Source organism: Hippopotamus amphibius, chromosome 13 (assembly GCF_030028045.1).
Source record: "Hippopotamus amphibius kiboko isolate mHipAmp2 chromosome 13, mHipAmp2.hap2, whole genome shotgun sequence".
Lineage (NCBI taxonomy): Eukaryota > Metazoa > Chordata > Mammalia > Artiodactyla > Hippopotamidae > Hippopotamus > Hippopotamus amphibius.
The window spans coordinates 71683016-71698870 of NC_080198.1; the positions used below are offsets into that span (position 1 = coordinate 71683016).

The 15855-nt window shown below is 39.6% G+C and overlaps 1 protein-coding gene across 1 annotated transcript in view; it reads right to left on the reverse strand.

Annotated features, from left to right (window-relative positions):
- Positions 1–9383, reverse strand: part of LOC130834490 (rho GTPase-activating protein 20-like) — a 29269-nt gene extending 19886 nt beyond the window's left edge. Inside the window, exons 1-5 of the mRNA XM_057704634.1 lie at positions 9319–9383; positions 8193–8360; positions 3699–3848; positions 1243–1284; positions 527–611 (exon numbers count right to left, since the gene is read on the reverse strand). Coding sequence (XP_057560617.1) covers positions 527–611; positions 1243–1284; positions 3699–3848; positions 8193–8360; positions 9319–9383 — 510 coding nt within the window. The remainder of the gene's footprint in view (positions 1–526; positions 612–1242; positions 1285–3698; positions 3849–8192; positions 8361–9318) is intronic.
- Positions 9384–15855: the final 6472 nt, after the last annotated feature.

Here is a 15855-nt window from a genome sequence, read left to right on the forward strand (position 1 = left end):
AGTGTTTTGTTGTGACGAAGTGTGTATGAATGGATAGAGGAGTTCAAGGAAGGTCACACAAGTGTTAGCCATCAAGAAGGAGCCAGATTCACTTCTGATGAAGAAGTGAAGACAGCAGTGCATTTGAACATTTTTAATGAGGGAATATGAAAGCTTGTTGACAGATGGACAAAGTGTGTTGAAAAGCGAGGAGATTACATCGAAAAATGATGTATTTGTCTTCTCTGAAAGTTAAATTCTACAGCCAGAGTGCAGATAATTTCTGACTCACCCTTGTGTGTGTGTGTGTGTGTGTGTGTGTGTGTGTGTGTGTTTGTGAAGACACACATTTTTATAGGAAAATACATGTTCCCACATAGTACTTTCTAAATACTCCCTCTCTCTTTCCACTCTCTTTCATTCTCCCTCCCTCCCACCCATCCCATCTCTCTCTCTCTCTCTCTTTCTCTCTCCTGTATATCTCTATCAGTTTCATTTTGCTAAGTCAAGAACTTGGAATTTCATGTTTGATCTTAAAAACACTTACACAGGCACAGTTCTTGATGTCCTCAGTGAAGATTTTGAGGGGAATGCTTTTTGGCTGGTCCTTCTCTTTGGCTAACTTGATGTACCTAATAAAATTCAGTAATAACCCAAAACAGAGTAGACGAATTAGCTATTAGCTTATTTTCAAATCAATCTGTGTTGCTAATATTTTAAATAGTCTTTTTTATTCTCAAAGCATATAGATAGACTCAACAAAATCAAATTAGGGGTTGGAAGAAAATATGCAAAAATGTTTCAGGAAAATAAGATATGACCCAGAAAATAACAGGTCTCCTTTGTCATGTGAGATGTGGGCAGCGGATCCAGTCCTCAAAGCTTTCCTGCCTAGGTTGGCAGGCCCAGTGCCTTCCTGGGTTCAAGGGTAGGAAGTAGCAGTTGCTTTGAGAATCATTCAGTACAGTCAGTAACCTGCACTTATGGAAATTTAATATATGTTTTGAGAATAATGTTAGCTCCGGCCATAAGGATGGAGAAAAGGGAAAGATGAGAGTGATCATCAGAACTTCCTCAAAAATAAGCAGAACATACATGTAAATGAGAGAACAGTATTTGCAGTAGGAGCCATGATAAATCTACACAAGAGGGCAGTCTAACAATTCCTACCAAAGAGAGGGAGAAAAGTTTGGGGGCACTGCCTTGAAGAGATTTGTATTCTTCTATCATGGATTAAAGATTTAAGATATGTATACAAAATACCTTTGAAGGAAAGAGTGCCATTTTTCCTTTAGTTTGGAAGAACTGTAATATTAAAAAATGGGAGAAAAAATTACATGAAATACTTACACTAACATATTAAGACTTGTACTAACATATCAAGTGCCATTCCAGGTAAAAATATCAGCAGCCAGTTGGTAACCGATGTGTATGCATGTGTAAGTTGTACCTTCCTCATAACTGGGCTTTTGATGGATGGACTCTGCTCTTTTTCAAGCAGTATTACAGCGATCGCAAGTAGATCTTAAGAGAAATTGGTTTGGAATCTAAACACTTGATTGCAGCTGTGTGATGCAAGCTGTGTCATCACGGGCAAGTCGCTTAACCACTCTGAGCTTCAGTTTTCAGAACTGAAGAAGGGTTAATTATACCTCAGAGTGTTCTTGCAGCTGGAAGTGCGATTCAGGTATAAAGAACATTATTATTCAGATTACATCATACTTAGGAACTGGCATTTGGATGGAACTGTCTTGTCCCAGAAACAAGAGTATCTTTTTAGGGAAAAAACCCTACAGTATTTTATTCCTTTATGTGTATAGCGTATAGCAGATTGTAATACATTAAATTAGTTTCTAGAAAACACGTTTTTCAGTACTGTGATCCTCTGATCGAGATCAATCTACCTACTGCTAAGTTATTAAAGAGTAGTAGTTTGTCTGCTAAAGTTTGTGCAGCATTTACTATCCAAAGCTGAAAATGTTTTAAGTCTCATTCATGTGTGGACTTATCACTTACTAGCTTTTATTTATTGTAGTACATTTCACATAACATAAAATTGACCATGAGTGACCTTCAGTACATTAACAGTATCGTGCAACCCTCACCACTATCTGGTTCTGGAGCATTTTCGTCACCCAAAAGCAAACCCAGTGTCCATTAAGCAGTCACTCCCCATCCCCCCAACCTCAGGCCCTGTACCACATTTTGTTTATACATTCATCAGTTGATAAACACTTAGGCTTGTTTATTTGGCTATTGTGGATAATGCTTCTGTGAGCATGTGTGTATAGATTTTTGTGTGGATGTGTGTTTTCATTTCCTTTGGGTATATACCCAGAATATATATGTTCTCCAGGGGCTGCCACATTTTATCTTCCCGTCCGCAACGCTGCTCCTGCCCCCTCCATCACCATTTCAGGACGTGTTTTAATCAGGAAGTGGAAATGCCCACTTATCTCCGCAACCGACATATGTACATGACACAGCTTCTAATTACTCATGGCAGTCTGCGGGAGAGCAAAACAGCCAATGGCAAAAGCGCTAGGTGCCAGGCATTGTCATACATGCCGTATATGTTCTTACACAGATTTTTAGCCAGTATGACACGTGTGAACCTGCCTTTCGCATTCCCCCCTCACTAGAAAACAAGAATCTTGGACCCTCCCTTATCATAATCTTTGAATATTCCCAGTTGAAACTGCTTCCTTTCACTTGCAACATGGAAAAGATGTTAAGCCATAGGAGCTGATAATCTTTCGAGAAGTAAGTCATGGAAAGTAGACATGTAGAAAATGACACAAATCATGTTTCTTCCCAAAAAGCTTTGAAAACGTTCCTGAAGTCAACAGCTGCATTCTAGAATAGAGTATAAATTAACAACTTGGCAACATTTTCGTTGTCCTGTCTTTGTGATGGTGCCAGAGATTTTGGTGGAGTGGGGCGGGGGGGACAAGAAAGAGGAGTGTTGAGTGCCTGTGATGAACACTCAGTGTGCATAAGAATGAGACTTGAGGTGTGGTTGTTCCCAAAGGGCAGGCATAAGTGTTGCGTGACCCCTGGGAACCCAGCAGTGTCAACCTAGGATGTCCACATTCCCCATCCTCACTCCAGCCTAAGGATGCGTCTTGGAAAACTGACCTGTACTCCATGAAATCATACCTTTGTTTTAGACTGTCACCCCTCTGCAGACACCAAATAAGATAACCTGTACACAGCAATTTAGGCGACCTAGTATTTGATGAAATGATGAATGTTATGTGTCTAATTAAATCCTGTTTTTAAGGGAATTAATTTGGGAATATAAAGTCAGTTTTTCAAATGTAATTGTACTTGCTCAAGAAAGATATTCTAGTGATTTAAAGACACAGATACTCCCTTGAGATTAGGGGGCAGGAAGTTGGAGCGGGTTCCTAGGGTCTTGCTCTCATGCTCCTCCTTCCCGATACACGAACACCATGAACACATGAAGATGCAACTTCCCAAGCTCACATGGCCCATTGAAAAACCGCTGGTCAAAACCAAAGGAAGTTATTCCAGTAGTTCCCACTATTTATGATCAATATGCATGTATTTGCACATAAAAACCGTTTTTGGGGAAAGTACAAGGCATACAAGTGTCATGGGCTGTCAAAAGGTGATCACTGGCGTGATATACGATCAGATTTAAGTGTTTTCCTTTTTTAACCCTTACAAATACAGGACCAAGCTGTAGGTCTTACCTGAAGGTGGCCACAAAGTTCACCGTGGGCCAGCCTAGGACAAAGGACTTCCTGGCACCAATGTTGGCTTCACCAACTTTGTCTGTACAGTTGGCAGTCCACATGGTGCTCAGTGGTATTTCATTTTTTACCTTCAAGTTCTTTTTATACCTGGAAAGAACCAAACAACACTTCTGTTAGTCTGTTTCTTAAATGTAATGGGAGAAGCTGTGTTCATGCTAAGGATGCTAGTTCTCACTGCTCCAGGGCAAAGCATGTCTCCTTCATCTCTGTTACTCTGTGTGCACAGCATAGCGAGTAGTTTGATAGACCTTTTCAAAGTGTGTGCTGAGCAGAGGCTGGTCCAGGAAGGCCCTGAAAGCACTTCCTCGATGGCAGGAAATAGGCATTTTCTGAATGTTGAGTGTTGAGTATGGACCATCGTTTATATTTTAGAGCTTTTTTTAGAGAACCATTAACTCATTCTTATATTTGTTATTTATGACACTATATATTATATATGTATTTTTGTAATTATAATTTATTATACACTCACGTCTTGCCTACTTCAAAAAGTATTGAGGGGCTGAACAAAGATACATGGTACATGGTTTGTAAAAATAATTATACAGTCTTTTTCCTAGCAGAGACAGGCAAAATAAAAGCTGGGATTAGAGAGATTTAAAATACATTTTCAACCTTAATTTTTAAAAAGATTTTTTAGTATAGGTTATTTTAAGTTTCCTTTCTCAAGATTTTGTTCATACAATTTTCTCTTTGATTATAGCTAAAACTGAAAAACTGTTAGCATACAGGCTGAACCCCAACTGAAAAATCAGTCAGTCAATCTCAGACCAGTGGCTAGGGTGTCTCATGTGTAAGTGATAGATATACTTCCCATTTATCTCTGGGGAGTCAGAAGGTGATTGTCACCAGTGAAACTGCTTTCTGACAGTTTCTGCTGATTCTCTTTTGACTTCTGATATGGAAACTACCATATCTTTTGGTTAATTCACAAATTGAACACTTAGGTGGGCCTAGGATTTAGATCTTTACAAGTCCTATGAAAGATGCCTAGGGGACTTGGGCACACTGCTCTGGAACTCCCCACTAGCCAGAACCACATGTAGAAACACTAAAGGTAGAATGAGATCAAAGACGCCTCACGTGCAGAAATCCCTGTGACTCTACTGATTCATGGAACAGTTAAAGCTACAACTCTTCAGTGGGATTTATGAAATGAAAATAATTTTGCAGGAAGCCCACTTGAAGGATAATCTAGATTCAGTGGGCACTATGAATATATATATATATATATATATATATATATATATGGAAACATACCTTATAATTCAAGGTGGCTTTTTTCTACACTTAATTTCAACAGTTTTACCCTATGTCTGTGTATTTTAAGATTTCTATGAAACACAATTATCAGATAAAATTCTTTTTCTACATAGTAATTCTAAAGATATTATGAAGCTAAAAATATATGGCCAATGGGGAAGATAGACACATATCTGCTGGATTTTATAGATTTTTTTTTCTGATGTAGATATCCATGTGTATTGACACCCAAAGTACTGTGCAGAAACTTCCCAATACACTGACCTTGCAAAAGTCATTTCAGTAATTCTCTTCTTAGTGAAATGAAGTGCCAAAATTATCCACTCCCTTGAAACCAAACCTAGGAGTTATCCAAAAGTCCAGAGCATGGTTTCCACTCTCCTATAACATTGAGCACTTACCATATGCCAAGCACTATTGTAAATATTTTATAAACACTATTTCCTTTAATTGTCAAACAACCACACCAGGCAGTCTTTTTTAGCACCATTTTACAGAGGAGGAAACTCACAGAGAGGTTAGGTGAATTGCCAAAAGCAACAGAAACAGGGTTTGAACTCAGACAACCTGACTCATGAGCCTGTGCTCGTAACCACTTGGCCTCCATGGGTGTTGACCTGTAGGTCCCTGAAGAAGCCTCCTCCTCTTGCCTGTCCTCAGCCCCACCTCTTCCCACAGAGCCACCAGGCTTTCTGATGGGATTGTTCTTTTATTTGTGGAGTGAGATGATATATCTCATGATATCATACCAACAGAGCTAGATGCTAGCTTGGAAATGTTTAAACTGTATCACAACAAAGCTTTATACTACAGTGATTCTCCTAGGGTCTCATTGTGTTTCTTCACACTCAGTCACAACTCAGTGAGATTTTCTCAGTAGAGGTCAGAAAGAACAAAGCTAATGTAAACTAACTTGAGAAGAAGGGAGAGGAGGGCTGCAGTTTTCATTTCTATCGTGTGTCCCTTACTATGGATACCCCTCTCCTTTCCTTTACCTCAACCTTTATACCAGGGAGTAAGCCCCAATGGTTTGTGGAATTTATAGGAGTCTAGGGAGATTTCTCTTTACACAGGGGTGTCCCCTTAGATGCTTAGGAGAAGGGATTGTGGTGTATTCTGTAAGTATCTGTCATTTCACTGGTAAATTAATAGTAATCGTCATCTTTTGACCTAAATAAAATTCATGTTTTCATTGTTTCTGTATTCTTCAATAACTAAACATGAGGATAGTGATGTCTAAAGACGGTGTGAGCTACGTACAGTCCCTTCCCATTTGTAAATTCTTCATGGACCTCTACTAGTATTAATATCTTAGTATTTACAAAGCAGATCCTGTTCTAAACAACAGAGGTAATCATTTTATTTGAAAAATAACTTATTAAGCATTCTAATAAATATCAAAAGTGATATTGAAGGTTTCATCTGAGTTTAATTCTTGAGAACAGAATTTTCTAGTGTATGCAGTATGAAAAAGAAAGGACAAAAACCTCAAAACAATTTTCACTGAATATTAACATCCCACACAACTGGAGAAATATAATTTCTTTGTGAAGAAATAAACATTTTAATCCCCCTTATTATTACATACAAGCTAAATTTTACTGATTCTGACCAACTACATAGGTAGCAATCAGCTGTTTATTCCATTTGTGTTGATTTCTGTAGCATCAGTCTAAAGATGAGTGAGTTTTCACCTGAAGTCTGAAGGTGAGCTGAGGTAAAAGGAAACTTTATTCAGTCCCTCCACCCCTTCTTACGGCAAGTGGAAAAACTGGGTGCTAAACTCAGATTATTAATTGGAACAGACTGATTCAGGGCATAACACGGTCCTCCATCTAAAAAGATGAGGCACGACAGGGAAGAAGTACGTTTGTTATCACAGACGGCTATTTCTTTTTTGTTGTTTCTTTCTGGAATAAAAAAAAACAATTTTTCTTTCATATTAATAATGATCATGACTATACCTAAATGTGTTATGGGAATGATCTTGTAGGTAGTTTTCTAAAAATTGTGGAGAAAATTTGTGCAAGGTTGGCGGCATTCAGTCCTGCTAGTTATTGCAATGGAAGAATTGTGTTCCCCCCGCTCCCTGCCAACACCTTCACACCCTGACGCCCTCACTGCCAACACGACTATATTTGGAGATGGAGCTTTTAGGGTGTAATTAAGGCTTATGAGGTCATGAGGCTAAGATGCTAATCCAGTAGGATGGGTGGGCTTGTTAGAGGAGGGAGAGAGCTTTCTTCCACTCTCCCCACATCCATGCACTGAGGAAATGCCATGTGAACATACAGTGAGAGGACAGCCATCTGCAAGCCAGGAAGAGAGCTCTCATTAGAACTTCCCTACGCTGGTGCCTGATCTTGGACCTCCAGCCTCCAGAACTATCAGAAAATAAGTTTCTGTTGTTTAAGCCACCAAGTCTATGGTATTCGTTGCATTTGTATTCAGGGTTGAGAGCAAAGTGCACCCAGTTGGTTCTGTCTCCAACATGTATTCCAGATCTGTCTGGCCTCATCTTTCATTTTCACTGTCAACCCCACGATGGAGCCTTTGTTCCTGTTCATCAGGACTGTTGCCTCCTCTAACTAGTCTCCCTGCTTCCACTCTTGCTTACCCAAAAATCCATCATCTTCCAATAGTTAGAACATTCTGCTAAAAATATACACTAGATATGGCTCCTATCCTAGTTAAACACCCTTCAGCAGAGTATTTCAACCCCTTCCAGGCCTGTGGAGACCCTCTGTGACCTGACTACCATATCGCATCTAATGTCACGCCCCCTGCTTTAGGCTCCAGTCACACTGGCCTTCCCTGAACTCCTCCCTCCAGGGGACTGAGCTGCACCCACTTGGGCCTAGACGCCTAGGAGACTCATGCACCTTGGCTGGGGATGGTGGCTGCTGCTCACCCCGCAGGTCCAGTTTAGAGGCTGCCGCCTTGAGAGGTTCTCCTGCACAACCCCTCTCTAAGATGGTCCCATCTTCTACACGGTACCCTATCTCCCTTGTATCAGAAGCACTCATCACAATCTGTAATTTCCCCCTCTTATTTTTATCATCTGTCTGCAAGCCCCGGGCAAGAGAGACACTGTCATATTTTCCTACAATAAGGGTTAGCGAATGTGCAATTTTATGATCCTCGGGAGAGCATGTCATGTATACGCACTTGGTATTAGATATAAGCAACACATCGCTGTATAAGAAGAGGTGCTGCTTCTGCCTCCTCCAGCCTCTTTTGAGTTCTACGGGGCTGTGGATCAGCAGGGTATGATTGGCTCCCTCAGAGGATGTAGTATTTTGGCTGTGGGTGTCCACCTCAACGGAAGGGCTTCTCCTGCAAAACACAAACACCATAGAACAGCTAGTCGCTGGTCAGATATGTGATGGAGTTTATGTTAAATGTCAAGCTCGACACATCTCTAAAAATTAGACTCAATCTCCCAAACAGGGCTTCATAGCTCAAACTCAGGAGTCAGTAAGTTATAGAACGTTACTGAAAGAAATGAGGTCACCTAGGGAGTTGATATGGACAGAGAACAGTTTCAGGAACAAAACCCTGGGGCATGTGGACTCTTAAAGGTGGGGAAAAGAAGAAAGCAGCAAAGCTGCTCAGGAACTGTTAGGAAGAGGAGAACCAAGAGGCCAAAGGTAGAGAGTATGACAAGAAGGTAAAAACCACCACCACCAACAAACCAACAACAACCACCCAAAATAGGACAATTTGTGGCCTCATATAGATAAAATAAAAGGATATGGAGATTTGCAAAGAAGTAATTACAACAATTCAGTTTCACGTGAACATAAAAATTTAGATAACTGAGGATTCTGGAAGATTGACCCCAATCTTATCTAAGTATTCCAATTTGGGGGAAAATTCTCAAAGATCAGCAAATAATGCTGGAAACATCAAAAAGTTTCTAAGTATGGTAGTGCTTAGCTATTATTTGGTTGAGCTATGACTACGCTCTAACATAACTCTCAGGTCATGATAGGTAAAACAACTAAGTTGAACAGAAAATACTCTTTGATAAATAGAACAGACATTTTCATAGATCTACAGAAAGTTCTCCCCCGTGGAGCCAAAAAGTGTCTCCTACTCCCCACTCCACCCCAGGAATGTAAAGCTGCTCACTTGTGTTCAGCAGCACTGAATCCTATGAACACCAGTAGCTTTTCATGAAACCAGTGCTGAAGTTAAAAATTAGTTCATATGTCTTTGAGGAAATAAAACAAAACACTTCCTGTGACCACCATCTGTTTTGATGATCAAAAATAGTATATTAAAAGACTACCTGAGGCGGCGAAACCTTGAATGACCACCAAAAAGCTCAAAGTGCTCTCTGATTGACGCGAACATCGTTTTTTCTCCAATTCTTGGCACTGAAACCAGAGTATGTCTACAGCACTTGGCAGAGTACTGTGGACAAATCCATGAAAGCTCAGGATTCCGTAGTAGTCAAGATCACTGGCCATTATGATGTCAGAGTTTTGAGGCTTATGCTATAACTGACAAACGCCATACTTGTTTCGCTGACTTTGCTTCCACCTTTTCATATTTTAAAATTACTCTTTTTATTTTGAAATAACTGTAGATTCCCATGTAGCTATAGGAAATAATACAGAGTCTATAACCTTTTCCTCAGTTTCTCCCAATGGTAACATGTCTCTAAGCTATGATACAATATCATAACTAGGATATTAACATTGAAACAGTCAAGATACAGCACATTTCCATCACCTCAGCAATCCTTTAAATTACCCTTCTACAGCTATGTAGACTTCCCTCCAACTTTTACCACCTCTTTAATCCCTGGCAACCACTAATCTTTCTCCATTTCTTTAATTTTTGCCATTTTCAAGAATGTTATACCAATGGGATCATACAGTATGTCACATTTTGGGATTTGCTCTTGTCCACTCAGCATAATTGGAGATTCATCCAAATTGTTGCAGGTATAATAGTTCGTTTCTTTGTAACTCTTGGTAGTAGTCCAGGATAATGATGTATCACAGTTTGCTTAACCAACTGGGTAGTCTTCAGTTTTGGCCTGTTACAAATAAAGCTGCAACAAAAACTTGTGTACACATTTTTGTGTCAACATAGGTTTCCCTTTCTCTAGGCTAAATGCCCAGGAGTGCAAATGTCTGGTTGTATGGTAGTTGTACCTTTTGTTTTTAAAGAAACGGTCAAATCATTTTCCAGAGTGGCTGTACCATTTCACATTCTCACCAGTACTGTATGTGTTTGTTTCCCCAAATCCACACAAACATTTGGTGGTGTCATTTTTTATTTTAGGCATTCTGATAGCTGGGTAGCTCCATCTCATTGTGGATTTAATTTGCATTTCCCTAATAGTTAATGACACTGAACATCTTTTCATGTGCTTATTTGCCATCTGTATATCTTCTTCAGTTTTACGAACCTACGGTAATCTGCTAAAAACATTTCCTGTAAAGACACCTTTCTCTTTCCACTAGAAAACTGACCATTGTGCAGTTGAGGAGGCTGCTGCACAGATAGTTTAGGTACCATGAACCCAAGCAGCCACAGTGTAACGGAAGGATTCAAATCCCGCTGACTCTGGAGGTCACACAGCCTCTGGGCAGTGAGGCCCCTAATCTTTTCTCACAGGGATGGTCTCTTTGCTCTGACAACAGTGAAGGACTGAAATCTGATTATGTAAGAAAGTTTGTGGTTTCCCTTGCAAGCTCCTGTAATAGTTATCTGAATACATATCTTTTATTCCCCACTAGACTCTAAGGACCTCAAGGAATGAGTCTATTTTTTGATGTATCATTAAATTCTCACAGGCATTGGCACATTGGAGGAATTCAAAACATTTTATTGAGTAAATCAATGATATAGCTTTCTGCCCTGGATGAAGGAAAAAAAGAGAGAATCTAAAAGTCTCTCTTCCTTTTACTTCATTCATTTAACAGAGAGTATTTGAACCCTTACTGAAGGAAAGGCACTTGGTTAGGTCTGGGCAGCAGGGAGCAAAAGGGACTCTGGCCCAGCTCTCTCACAAAACCTAGATTTAAATGGGGGAGACAGAAATTAAACAGAATCTCACCAATAACTCTTATGTCAGACTCTGGTAGGTACTACAAAGAAAAATTAAAGAGTGAGATGAGCAATTACAAGACGGACCAGACACCTGACTTTGTGGAGAGGGCAGGCAAGGAAGGCTTCTTTGAACAGCTCCTGTGAAATGAGCTTTACAAGATAATTTGGGGGACCTCCCTGGTGGTCCAGTGGGTAAGACTCTGTGCTCCCAATGAAGAGGGCCCAGGTTCGATCCCTGGTCAGGGAACTATATCCCACATGCATACCACAACTAAGACTCCACATGCCACAACTAAAGATCCCACATGCCACAACTAAGACCCGGCATAGCCAAAATAAATAATAGATTTTTTAAAAAGATAATTTGGAATTAATTAGGAGGGTGGAGAGGAAAGGAGAGAGGTAAAGAGGGTTGGAGGGAAGGAGCGGAAAGAGAGAGAGGGAAAGAGGGAGAAGAAGAGAAGAGAAGAGAAAAATGTGTGTTGGGAGAGGATGTTTCATATTTCTTGCTGAAGGGATAGAATCTGAATATATGACATTTCAGAGACGGGAAAGAGTTTGGTAGATTGGAGACACTAACAGAAGGTACAGGAAGGTGAAGTAAGTCAGGAAAGGTGGGTGGAGGCCAGAAGCACAGGTCTTTTTAGTCCTTTGTGACTTTGTTAAGGTCTTCACTCTTAAAATGAACTAGCATAGAAGCGGCATATAGACAGTGGCCTCCAGAGACTATTCAGCACTTTTAAAGGGACAGTGCTGGTCTGGACATGCTTGACTGTGATTAGAACCGTGGAGGCTCATTGGGCAACACTTTCTGGCCTCTCATCAAGCATTTGGCAGAATCTATTTAAGGCAAGAAATGTAGGCAGACATATCTCTGCACCTTCCCCAGTTCCCAAATTATCTCCATTCTCTGCCTCTCCCTTTTGGAGAGGTTAGGGGCCAGGAAGACGTCTCCCCTTCTAGAATCTAGTCACTGGCAATCGGTTCTGATATTCATCGAGGAGCTTTTTAGGCTGTCCTCTCCCAGAAACGTTGAGTTACCAGATCCAGAAAACCTGTATTTATAAAAAGTGTTTTGCGTGATCCTTACATAGGACCAGGACTGTGATTGTTTTTTTAGGCATCAGTTGAGGAAGAAGTATTCTTACACCATCTTCCCTTTCTAGTGAAGCAAAAGAGAGAACACTTCTCAGAAAGATCAAGGAAGGGTTCCTTAGTCATGTAATAGTAATCTTTAAATGTAATAGCTAAAGCTGAATTTCTTCCAAAATACCATTGTTAGTTCTTTTAATTTTATGAAAGAATTCTAAATGGAAAAACAGTGACGTGTGTTTTCTTTTTTTTTTAACTTTATTTAATTTTTTTATTGGGGTATAGTTGCCTTACAATGTTGTATTAGTTTCTGCTGTACAATGAAGTGGATCAGCTATATGTATACATATATCCCCTCCCTCTTGGATCTCCCTACACCCCCACCCCCAATCCCACCCATCTAGGTCATTACAGAGCACCGAGCTGAGCTCCCTGTGCTATACAGCAGGTTCCCACCAGCTATCTATTTTACACATGGTAGTGTATATATGTAAATCATAATCTCCCAATTTGTCCCACCCTCTCCATCTCCCTCCGTGTCCACATGTCCATTCTCTGTGTCTGCGACAAGGTGCGTTTTCATTTATTTCATTGAACACTGAACTTTTGCCCTAAGTATCAAATAGAAGAGGTGATCCTATGACAATAGTACCAACATTTAAACACGTTGCAAAGACGAGACTATTCTGTTTTTTCCTTTAGATTTTTAACTCTTTGATTAAATGTCTGTATTGGAAAACAGATTGGGTATTGTCAAGAGCATGAGTTCTGGAATCCAGTTACCTAGTTTTGAATCCTTCCTTGTTCTTTACCATGTGGAAAGACTAGGAAAATCGGTGTGCAATGTCCTTATTTGTAAAATAGAGATGATGATAAAAGTACATCATGAAAATTAAGTGAGATTATACTTCAGAAAACTTACTGTGGTACCTAACACAGTAATCCCTCAGTTAATGTTAGTCATACTTTTAGGAGACTGAAACTTTGTATTCAAAGATAGCAAGCAGCATGGTGGATATTCTTCCAAGACAAAGACAGGGAGCTAGAACAGCTACCAATGTTGACTGACTGACTACAAGTTGCCAAGCTCTTTGCCATGCAGTTTATGTACATCATCTCATTTCTTTGCAGCAGATTTGTGAGGTGAGAATCATTATTTCTAGTTTTAGAGATGGAGAAACTGAGGCTCAGAAAGGTTAAGTAACTGAGAACCATATACCAAACAGTTTAGAGTCACGTTTGTCTCATTTCAAAGTCAAAATGTTTGCACAACTGAACAATGTTTCCCCTCTGGAGGAGGGAAGAAAATATATTTAAGCCACATCAGGTTTAGGTTGGCTCCCAAATTATTTAATTGGAATGTATCTAAGTGTTTTCATTAACTGTCAGCATTTGCATTTGGTGCCCATACCCTACTCTGTCCTCCTTAAAATGGCTGGTTGTGGAACCCTTGGCTGGCAGCATGGACTAGCTCTCAGACAGGAAGTTTATATCAGCTCCCAAGGTGGATCGTCGACTCCTGTTACTTTAAGGAGCCAGACCTTGGGCTTCGGGCAGGCTGGGAGTAGCAGTCAGGACTGTGAAAGTGCTCTGATGATTCACCTCCTGATGTCTGGTTGTCCACGTCTCTGTGACACAGACCAGGCTGTGAATGGTGGCTAAACCTTTCCCCTGCCTCCTCAGCCTACTCGCCATTCTGGGTCACTGTCTCTGTGAGTAATTTCTCTCCTGATTCTGGCACTCTGGACCGTCTACTACCTACTAATTGATTTTTACCTCCGCAGAAAGGGGAAAGAGAGGGATGCCCAGGCCTTGGCAGTGAGTACTTGTTCCACTACCCTTTTCTGCCCCCTGCTGACCATACCTGGGAATTATGTTTAACCCCCAGGCCCTTGGTCCAAGCCAGATTCCTAATAGAGTGAGTGAATCCTGGCACACACAAAAAAACTAAGTAAATAAAATAAGTGATATTTTCATGCATTATTTTTAAAAGGCAAATTTCAAAAAAATACTTTAAAATATATTTCAAATTTCAAAAAAAATACATGATTAACAAAATATCTCAATGTATCCTTAAAGAATACAGTCATCCCTCAGTATCTGTGGGGGATTAGTTCCCGGATTCCTTGTGGATACTACAATCTACAGATGTTTGAGTCTGTTATGTAAAATGGCATAGTATTTGCATATAACCTATGCACATCCTTCTGTATGCTTTACATCATCTACAGAGTACTTATAATAGCTAATACAATGTAAATTCTAGGTACACAGTTGCCAGTGTGCAGCAAATTTAAGTATCGCTTTCTGGAAATTTCTGGAATTTTTTTGGAATATTTTGGACCTTAAGTTGGTTGAATCCGTGGAACTTATGGATGCATAGGGCTGACTGTACCACCTTATATGTACATAGACCCTACCATCCATCTTTTCACTCAAGGGACAGGTCTGATAGCAGAGTTGAAAATCATGCTAACAGTATTGATCAGTCTTTTTCATCATGCATGTGTATGAGAAAAAAACCCCAGAAAGTGTAGTAGAAACCAGCAGCAAAAATGATAGGGTCCAAGTGGAACCGATATAACAGTTGACTCCTGAAGAAAACAGTTAATTAAGAGAACTGAAGAAAAAATGGATAAAAAAAAAAAACACCCCAAACCCTAACATCTTCAGAGTCAAGAAGCCAAAGAATAGGTGGCTGGGAAATGAGAATAATCAAAGAAGAAAGATTTCTTGGAAATTAAAGGTATCCTTGGCTAAATGAATAATTTAGTAGGAAGTCTTGAAGATTGGGTTTAAGGAATCCCATTTGAGCTTGACACTTGGAACATTCATCTTTCCATTTTAATGATATAGATTACCTTTTTTTCCTCAATAGGTAGAGCTATTCAGTCTTTCAACAAGGAGTAATTTAATAATCGGAATAATGTAAATGCTATTTCAGTTTGTAGAATCAACATATAAACAAAACTTGGAAGACAATAGTAGCTATAAAAGAGAATCTAATATTAATAACATTGATAATGTATAAAAATGGAAGTCTGACTTTTAAGGCAGCAGAGAGATGTGGAAGGTAATATCAGACAGATTTTTCTCACGTTATCTAGTAATGAATCAGATATACTATCTAAAATTGATGTAACGAAATATGGGGTTTAAGCATATTCTTTAAAATTATAGATAACCACCAGAAGAACCAAAGCACTATAACTGGAAAAACTTAGTAATGGATAAGGAAATATGAACTAAGTTTATTGTCTTTCAATAGATACTATCTAAAGTTGATGAATGAGAAGTGGAGGAATTAGCATAAGTTTCAGAGGTATGGTAATAACCAGCAACAGAATAAAAGATGTTTAAAAATAGGGAGTAAGGGGTGGTGGGATGAATTGGGACTTTGGGATTGACATATATACACTACTAAGTATAAAATAGATAACTAATGAAAACCTACTGTATAGTATAGGGAACTCTACTCAGTGCTCTGTGGTGACCTAAGTGGAAAGGAAATCCAAAAAGGAGGCGATATGTGTATACATATAGCTGATTCACTTGGCTCTACAGCAGAAACTAACACAACATTGTAAAGCAACTATACGCCAATAAAAATTAATTAAAAAAGTAGGAAGCTGGGTTAGAAATGGGCCGTGGCAGAACGAGGTCAGGTAGA